Source organism: Oncorhynchus clarkii, unplaced genomic scaffold, assembly GCF_045791955.1.
Source record: "Oncorhynchus clarkii lewisi isolate Uvic-CL-2024 unplaced genomic scaffold, UVic_Ocla_1.0 unplaced_contig_10446_pilon_pilon, whole genome shotgun sequence".
NCBI lineage: Eukaryota > Metazoa > Chordata > Actinopteri > Salmoniformes > Salmonidae > Oncorhynchus > Oncorhynchus clarkii.
In genome coordinates this window covers 67,329-77,539 of record NW_027261048.1, presented here as the reverse complement: position 1 = coordinate 77,539, position 10,211 = coordinate 67,329, and the positions used below count along the sequence as shown (strand labels likewise).

General features: G+C 47.3%; 1 protein-coding gene across 1 annotated transcript; it reads right to left on the bottom strand.

The window, feature by feature from the left end:
* Positions 1-5,868: 5,868 nt before the first annotated feature.
* On the bottom strand, positions 5,869-6,801 carry LOC139403942 (ubl carboxyl-terminal hydrolase 18-like). Its single transcript, XM_071147149.1, has one exon. The coding sequence runs from the start codon at positions 6,799-6,801 to the stop codon at positions 5,869-5,871; it is 933 nt and encodes a 310-aa protein (XP_071003250.1).
* Between the last annotated feature and the right edge of the window lie 3,410 nt (positions 6,802-10,211).

Below are 10,211 nucleotides of genomic sequence, written 5' to 3'. Positions count from 1 at the left end.
TGGACATTTGAACTGGGTTTGGAAACATTAACCATGACCCCATTGGAAATACGAGCCACGGTTGGATAGATAGAATTGGTCTCAGTTGGACATTTGAACTCGGTTTGGAAACATTAGCCATGGCCGGATTGATAGGATTGGGCTCTGTTGGACATTTGAACTCGGTTTGGAAACATGAGTAGACCCAGAGGCAGAAATAGGGAGAGTGAGAGAGAGAGAAAGCTAGAAAAAGGGTGGGAGGGAAGAATAGCCCTAAATTGAGCCAGAGGCAGAAATAGGGAGAGAGAGAGAGAGAAAGAGAGAGAGAATAGCCCTAAACAGTGACATTGGAGAGCCAGATAGATAGGATTGGTCTCTGTTGGATATTTGAACTCGAGAGGAGAGAGATAGATAGAATTGGTCTCAGTTGGACATTTGAACTCGGTTTGGAAACATTAGCCATGGCCGGATTGATAGGATTGGGCTCTGTTGGACATTTGAACTCGGTTTGGAAACATGAGTAGACCCAGAGGCAGAAATAGGGAGAGTGAGAGAGAGAGAAAGCTAGGAAAAGGGTGGGAGGGGAAGAATAGCCCTAAACAGTGACATTGGACACATGAGCCATGTTTGGATAGATAGGATTGGTCTCTGTTGGATATTTGAACTCGGTTCGGAAACATTAACCATGGCCCCGTTGGAAACACGAGCCACGGTTGGATAGATAGAAATGGTCTCAGTTGGACATTTGAACTGGGTTTGGAAACATTAACCATGACCCCATTGGAAATACGAGCCACGTTGGATAGATAGAATTGGTCTCAGTTGGACATTTGAACTCGGTTTGGAAACATTAGCCATGGCCGGATTGATAGGATTGGGCTCTGTTGGACATTTGAACTCGGTTTGGAAACATGAGTAGACCCAGAGGCAGAAATAGGGAGAGTGAGAGAGAGAGAAAGCTAGAAAAAGGGTGGGAGGGAAGAATAGCCCTAAATTGAGCCAGAGGCAGAAATAGGGAGAGTGAGAGAGAGAGAAAGCTAGGAAAAGGGTGGGAGGGAAGAATAGCCCTAAACAGTGACATTGGACACATGAGCCATGTTTGGATAGATAGGATTGGTCTATGTTGGATATTTGAACTCTGTATGGAAACATGAGATATGGCCCCGTTGGAAACATGAGCCATGTTTGGATAGATAGGATTGGTCTCTGTTTGATATTTGAACTTGGTTTGGAAACATGAGTCATGCTTAGATAGCTCAGCTACAGCTGGGGAATCCAGTCATGCTCATATAAAAGAGTCTTTGTGGTGTGTATCAGTCATGGTCCAATAACCAACCAGTGTTGAGTTACTGTGGTTGAGGGTAATTTTATCTAGCCAATGGTAGATAAGTAGTAGTGATGTCACTAGTGATGACTAGTGATGTAGTGATGTCACTACAAACTGCCATGTAAAAGCCCTTACGCAAGGCATATCCACTTCACAACTCTGGAGACTTTGAGAGAGGTCTAACAGGCTCCCATTCTACCCAATTGACTACAGTGGGCCACCAGTTGTTTAAAGGCTGGTTCATATGAAACTCAAGAACTGTCTATAAGAAGTGATAGACATCGATAGATACTGAACATACCGACCATGACCGGTGTAACCACACAATATATTGTGGCAGACCACCCTCCTTGGTATTACAAATCGGATTACAAAGATGTGTTCACTTGTAAAAGTACACAAGGACTGTTTGATAAAGTGGTCGACCTGATGATGTGTAAGCAACAGGCACTTTCGGAGAGAGAGAAAAGGTACAAACCAAAAACAATCTATAAGATTATCAGGGATATGGTAATCAAGGACTCTAACACTATACAACAACAACCGTCGCACTTGCTATTGCTTGCGCTGATGGACCTAGTGGACATTGAAAGTGGTACAGGCGTTGACTCAATGTCAGGTCTAGACAAGGCTGGTCTCAAGCACGTGCTACTGGCATACGGTAACTACACAAACTTCTATATACCGACTAAAGAACTGATAAGTCCCAAGGTTAAGAAGGTGATTCCAGTGGTCACACAGTACTCTGACAAACACAACTTTGTCTACTGCGACAGGAACAGGTCCATGATTGGAACCTACACCGTTGGCATCCCGACAAATGGGAAAGGCAATGGCAAGTCATACTTCGTCCAAGAGGTACTGTTTGTCCCGGGACTCGGGAGCCTGGAGTTGCTGAAAACTGTCACTGGTAGCATGTTCGATTTTTGGGACTTGACCCTGGAGGTGCCCACTCACTCCACAGCACTCACCCCTTCCTTTCAACAGATTCAGCCTGTCCAGTTGTTACTCACGGAGGACAACACAACGTCCACCCAGGTTCTAGTCTCTCACATGGAAGAGATAGCCCCCATGTGCTGCGTAGTAGGCATTGCTTCGGCTGAGATGCTGAAGAAAAAGAGGGAGACAAGGGTTGATTGTTTCACGGAAAATGAAGTGATATGTGACCTAAAGCACTTCCATTATGAGAACCATGACACTCGTACTGTCTACTTCAGAAGGAGCAGCAAGTTCCTGGATGGCAAGCGGGTGAACCTGGTACCTGTTGTCGTACTGAGAAAGGGCCAGGATCTGGCTCCTGAATTGTACGTGTCTACTACTGTGAGGTTTTGCAGGGCCGTGAAGCAATCATGCGCCAAGGGCAATGGTGAGCTGGTGAGCTGTTGGAATGACACGCTAAAGGAGCTTGGGAGAGACACGTTTATCACCGGGCCCGAAATGTATCAGGAGATACACAATCCCGCATTGGCAGCGTTCATCAAGCGTGTGAATCCAACCAGCTGGTGCAATTACATACCAAAGCACGTGGAGAGTATGATCAGTGACCCTATCATGGTGGAAGTGGTAGAACTGGCCATTATATATATGGAATGTAAGATCCCCAACGCGTTTGCCGTGGCAGAGCTACTATACTGCCCGCTTCAGAAGGTGAAAGATTACGTACGGTTCTGGGACATGTACTCCTCTGACAAGATCATTCACACGGCCGTAAAAAAGAAGCGTGCCAGTATGGTGGAGCAGCAGATGAGGAAGGACTGGTTAGAGTTGGCTCAAATTACCTCCAGATACATGCGACAGAGATATGGTAACGATGGGAATCTCGAAATGGCTTCAGCTTGTGAAGAGTTGTTCAACCCCCACACACCCAACAACGTAGCCAAAACCCAGAGGACCTGGCAATCCCTGATCAAACATGATACAAGCAAGATCAAGGACAAGGACTTGGTACAGATGTATGCCACCGCCAAAGTGCTATTTGTAAAACTCCGCACTTATCACAACAAATTAAAGAAATACCAGAAGGTAGGAGAGGGAGAGAGGTGTGATCCAGAGAGCGGATCATCCTCACCACACTCTACGCAAGTGCAAGACCCTGATGTGTCCTCTAAGAGTCCGGCTCATGTCGACGAGCACAGCGAAGACGAAACTGGACATGGTGACAGTGAGAAGACTGACACTTGTTACTCTATAGTCACACCTGAAACAATTCCCATTTTGACGTGGATCAAGAACCTTCCCACTCTACTGCTGAGTGAACCTTGGTTGAAAGAGGAAAGTCTCAGGAGAGATGCTGTTTGTACTCTCCTCGGATTGGATAACACCCTTTTAGACAAAAGAAACGGGGAAATCCTCGCCAATTGGGTCAGCAACAACCGAACCGTTGTAAATACACTTCAGAGCCACGGCTTGCAGGACAGACTCAGCAAAGCCCTGATTGATAGCTTAGAGGCTATGTCCATAAACAACTGGAGACGCAAGATATCACTATCCTTCCAGGGTACCTGGTGTCAACCGGGGGATGATTCAGCGCAACCAGTGGCCAAACTGTCCAGAGAGATTAAGCCTGGAGCTGAGAGAAAGCGAAATGATTCGGATAGCACACACATTATTGGCAAATCTACTAAGAAAGAAAGGCCTTTTCACAAGACCAAAGTGGTAAATCGGGTTCGCTCCGCTTATCAGTCAAATAAGTCATTGGGTATAAAGTCATCCTGGTGGAAGGGTTTCCTAAAATACCAACAATCAACAGAGAACAGAAGGCAACCCAAGTACAGTGGCGACGATGACCACCCTTGGCTGAGCCAGGCCGAGGAAGTCCCCAGTGAAGAGGAGGAAGAGTGTAATGTGGATGAAAGTGACATCCCCGGTGACGAGTTGGAGGATACAATGGGCTACGACAACAGCGAGGCCCTTGACGAATACGATTACAGTGACCCATTCATAAATGACCAATCTACTGGTGAAGAACAAAGCAGTGAAGACGAAGAGGAGGATGATGCATTCTGTGCTCAGGTGAAAAAGAGGGCAAAAGTGGCTAAGTCTAAAACCAAGAATGTTAAGCGGGGACATAGGCATAACAGCTGGTCACAGTCAGAGTCCGAACAAGAGTCCGAACAGGATGCCCATACCTCTAAGCCTAGCTGTGGTGGGTTGAGAGAGGAAAGGAACATCTATAAGCGCGCACTGCTATCCGACTCGGACGATTCTATAAAGCAAGATTACAAGCGTGTCAAACTCACAAAAACCAACCGCTGGCATCACAAGAGAGAATCTAAAAGGAGCAGGAGGGACAAGGGGTGTAAAGAGACGGATCTCAAGTTCGTAGGAAGGAAAGACAAAGCCTGTGCTAAAAAGAGACTGGACAAGTCTAACACAAGGTGTGAAACTGTAAAGACCACTAAGCAGATACAAACCCACAATCGAGATTCACACCAATACAAAAAGAAACTGTCCGATCCTGAGGAAGATGAGGACGACTACCAAGGGGAGGGACCCACTCGGCAAAGAATAAAAAGGGTGCCTTGTTCCAAGTCAAAAGGCACTCGCTCTCCAGTTATCTATACCGACTCAGAGCAGGAGGACATATGCACGCCTAAGAAGATACAAAAAAGCCCACTTGTCAATAGGCCCCGGGAGAACCTTGACAACTCAGGAGCCGCCGTTTCCAAACATCAGCAACTGGCCAACCTCCCAGGTGTTACAGGTTCACATCGGAGGTCGGATGTGTCACAAGTCAAAAGACACAGATTACATGTAGAGGCTGGGAAGGCAGCCAGGGTTACTGATCAAGCTGCCTGGCTAGCGGACAACACTCAACACGAGTGTTCGGATCAGGAGGAATGCGGAGAGGATCACCATACCAATCCTGCTGAGCCTACATCCGCTGCCAAGTCAGAGTGCCAGTCAGAAGAGAACACGGGGTCTCAGTCAGAGGACGATTCCGAATTGGACTTTAATGATCAACTGGACAAAAAACCTGCAAGGGCAAGGTGTAGCATATCTGAAACGGACTCTGGTGAAACTGAATATTTTGTTTCTATGTGATAACAGTTATGTCTTCCCATATAATAAAGAAGCAGCCTATACGTGGGCCGAAAAGTGCTTACGTTATACGATATTTAGAGGGGCTGGCTAACAGTGTCTCTGTCTCGCAGTTAGATGAACCGTGTATGTCTTCAGCAGCGCTGTCAGCTACGTATTCAACCTTGCGGTATAAAGAGGAGGAACCCAAGGTTGTTGTCAATACCCTGGATAGGTATTTTTATGAAGAAATGATACCAATGTGTTTACTTTGAAATGGAAATATGTTAACCTGTGTGACTGCCCTATACCGAAAGGTATACCCATCCTTGTATGACATAATAAACTTGAGTTAAACACGGTACATGTATCAGGATCTATTTGTGTTTGTCTTTGCATCTGTCTTCACCTGAATGTAATCATAGCCCTTCTATAATATAACACTGGACGCTTACAATGGTACTTTCATCACACCTTTATTAGTTGATCCAAGGAAATACAAGGTACACACTGATAGATACTATTACATATGTACAGAACCTTCATGTCACACAGTGGGGTAGCTGTTTATGGTACATGAGCATATAAGCTACGCCATTGTATAGCATAGATCCAGCTTCGTAGGTTGACTTGACATCTTCCCAAGAGCACACTCTGACATGAGAGTCGTCTGCGAGATACCAAATATTGTTGTCGTCTCGCACATAAGCTGTGTAATGTCCACAGTAGTGAGTACCACGGTGGGCTACAACAGCATACAGCTTGTATACAGTAGCTACCGGTGCTTCAGGGTCTTTCATGATATATTTCAGGTCCAGTGTCTCAGGGAAAGCAAACCTTGTGCCCGTCTTGACTATATCAGTGGTATCTCTGCCAATGTTCCTAACACGTTCGATCCTCATACACACAACCTGCGGCAATGTCACTACCTTGCTGGTGATTTCAATCTGAGTTCCTGTGTGGCAGTGTGTACAATGGTAGTCACAGGTGGTGAACGTGATGTCAGTGTACAGTTTTATATACTCCTGCAGCTCTGTGGGGAGATTATCACCTATCAACACGGTGATCGTGTTGGACTTATTGAGTGTGGACTGGACTGTGTTACAACGGAGGCAGCGCACACGGTCCTCGTTCTCAATGTCCCACAGAGAACCTATCCTCTTAGCTATCCCACAGTCGTCTGCTAGAGCGTTGATGATGCACTTGAAGACCACGTCCGAGTCCTCCTGAACATCGAAAGGGGCTCCTCTGTACAATGTCATTGCGTTTACTAGTAAGCTCGGATCACACGGTGACGCGTTGCCTTTGGTCATATCGTAGATGAGACACTTAAGCCTCACTGCCACCGAATTCGGATACCGGGGATCTTGACCATCAACCTGCAGAATGAACTCCCGTAGCTCACGTGTCCCACACAGCACTTGGACAACGCTGTTGATGCTGCAGTAAGCCCCGTAATTGATCAAGCCGCGCATAGTGTAAGGTGGACAGGGAGACCAATCAGCCTTGGCAGAACAACGACACAGATTCCGATGTGACCCAGTCGACAGCAGTTTAGGATATCTAGTACTTTACGACATTTAGTACTCAGTCACGCTGAATGTCATCACGCTATTGAACAGCTCTCTGAGAGATAACACAGACCCCTCGTGGTTCAGTAGAACCATGAGTATTGTCATCTTGTAATAGTCGAGCGTGAACTCCTGCACGGGTCCCTGTCGCTTACACTTTGTGAACAATATCACAGGGGCCCACTTGGAATCGATATGGGACACTAAGTCGTGTGTGAAACAGCTACCATTGTCAGTCAGTAACTTTGACCGGTCCAGTTGATCTATCCTGACAACCCCAGAGAGGGCAGAGACGTTCAGAGTCACCTTTGTCAAACCCTGCGTACAATCTAATGTCGTCACTTCCAGCCTAGATGATCCGAATATCTTCACCCTCATCCTTAGCACTATGTTCCTAACCAGTGTACTCAGCTTAGTATCACCCAGGCCTTCTGCTGTCTGGTTGCCTCTGTAAGGCTGAGGTTCTCCGTATACCAGCAGTTTGCCGCTGCTTTTATTACGAGCGTCTTCTTCCTCACCCAAGTATGTCAGCCAGTCAGGTATTTCGGATGTGTAATCTCTGAACGTGAAGTATCTACCGATTAGAGTTAAGAGGTGTGGACTTGTCCTTTCGTTGTTATTGAATTGGCGCAACCACCCGATCGAGTCGGTCAGTACCTGCGAGGTAGACGTGCCAGTACTGAGATTGCAAAGCCATTTGCACAGGTTCGAGTCCGGTAAGTGCTTTGACACCATAGTAGTACAGAGACCGGTCAAGTTCTTACATTGGTCACTGAACATCGAGGCCAATGGCTTGTTGAAGTTCCTGCTCAGATAAGGGACAATGTCGATCATCACAGCTCCTTTGCCGATAAGGATATATCTCCATTCGGTCATGTGAGTAGGCAGCAACTGCATATCTAGGGCCTCCTTGAGCGTGAGAAACACTTGTAGCAGAAAAGCGTATACAGAGTTAGGTGAGTCTGCGACGGTCCAGTTAAACACCTGCTTGCAGTCATCGAACAACTGAGCGTATTGGAAGATGAACACATCCTTGCGCATAGAGCACTTACACAATCCATGTCTGGGACCAGCAAATATAAGAGGGTGCATTTGGGTAATACTCTGTGACTGGATGACCACGCTGTCTTTGAAACGTGCTATCTCCTTCTCGTTGGTACTCTTCAGAATGACCATGGTTGTGTTTATCTCCCCCTCGATCCTCTTGCCTCTCATACTCACCCTACCCTCTATATCATCACCGATATCCTGTACTGGCTCTGTTGCCGGTATGCTGCTGGGTGGTTTCTGTGTACCCTCACCACTAGCGTCAGCACTGTTCCCCTTGCACTGGCTGACAATATGGTTGTCCACACTGGCTCCCGCTTGGCCTATGGTGAGGTCTAGAGCCTTGATCATCTTGCCTCTCATATTATTCACCCTACCCTGTATAGCATCACCGACTGCGGCCAGCATGTTACTGGGTGGGTTCGATGCATCCTCGCCACCGGCTTCAGTAATGGGCCCCTGGGACGGGCTGACAATGAGGTTGTTCACACTGGCACCCGCTTGGCCTATGGTGAGGTCTAGAGCCTTGTCAGAGCTATCGCCCACAGACACTATATTACAATTGCCATTGTTGACTATCTCATCACCCAAATTGCCACAGCTCAACATTTCCTTGATCATCTTGCCTCTCATATTATTCACCCTACCCTGTATAGCATCACCGACTGCGGCCAGTATGTTACTGGGTGGGTTTGATGCATCCTCGCCACCGGCTTCAGTAATGGGCCCCTGGGACGGGCTGACAATGAGGTTGTTCACACTGGCTCCCGCTTGGCCTATGGTGAGGTCTAGAGCCTTGTTAGAGCTATCGCCCACAGACGCTATATTACAATTGCCATTGTTGACTATCTCATCACCCAAATTGCTACAGCTCAACATTTCTGTCAAGTTGTCACTCCATTCAAGGTTATTCAAATCCAGGAGAGATACATCCCTTGACATGTGCCCCGCATCAGTTGTGACCGAGTTTTCCATACCATAAGCCTCCTTGGATTGGACAGGATGAAGTTCATCTGTCAGTTTGTGTGCCTGTTTCACATCTATTATGACGGACGGGTGAGGATGGAGCTGATGCTGTGGACAGTGTTGGTTCGAAGTACCCACGTCTGGATTATCTACGTACACCCCGAGAGCCATCTTGGCAGGTCTGACCCCGGACCGATTGTCTGTTTCAGCAACCTTGCGTTTGCTATACTTGCTCTTGTATAGACTTTCGAGCTCCGTGGCCTTGCTCGAGTACCAACTGTACGGCTGGATAAGATCAGGAGCCAACCTGATAAGGTCTATTCCGTAGTACACTTTGGGATCGGAACCGATCACTGTAACCGGGGATTGCGTCGCCGATCTCTCTTCCACAAGTTTAGTGAGGTCCTTGGGGACACAGTCGTTGGCCACTATCATGTCGGTTGACCTATAGTTCCCTACCTGTACGGACAAGGGCATCTGTGTGGAAGGTGTCTGAGCATCCTTGACATCTATCGCCAAACACTGGTATCGTTTGAGATTAAGCAGTGTGGAAGGAGACCATCTCTCTTGAGGAAACAGGGTAATGCATAGCACTCCCATATGGACAAAAGCTTTGTCCACTATCTTGGAGCCAATGACAGAGAGTTTATTGCGTATGGTCCCCGCGCTGGGCCTTGTGTGTTTGTATTTCGCTTGGAGGGAGCTAGCGTTTAACGATCTCATGTAGCGTATTCCCAAAGTCTCATTGTCATCCGGTCTGTAAACCCCTACCATATCGGATAGATTGGCAGCGTATGTCATCTTACAATATTCGTTGTCCGAACCTTTGTATTGGAACAAGGGCGAGCCGCTGTGTAACTCCCACATCACACAGTACCAGCTGAATATGTCGCTCCCCATGGCCGAGTTCAAGCACCATAGCACTTCGGGAGCCATGTTAGTGCGGTTGCCCCGAGGCTGATCTGGGGTAGAGAAGTTGCATGATGTGCCAAAGTCGCTGATCTTGAAAGCAAATGGTATTGTATTTCTATCAGGCTGGTGACAGACCAAGACGTTCCTGTGCGTGAAGTCCCTGTGCTGGATGGTTCTCGATCGCAAGTATTCAAGCCCCCGGAGAGTATCCAGTTCTACTAAGGGGACTACTGAGGCATTTTGTATACGCCACATGAACTCCTGTAGCGAGAACAGTGCTCGTTCCATGACTACAACTGCTCTACCTCCCAATTGGTAGCCGGCAATGTCACACCAAAAGCCTCCGAACGTGCGGAGGATGTTGGGGTGTTTTATTGACACGCCGATCA

What these genes read in the sequence shown, in the direction of transcription:
- LOC139403942 (XM_071147149.1), bottom strand. Translation starts at nt 6,801, where the DNA reads ATGCGCGGCTTGATCAATTACGGGGCTTACTGCAGCATCAACAGCGTT.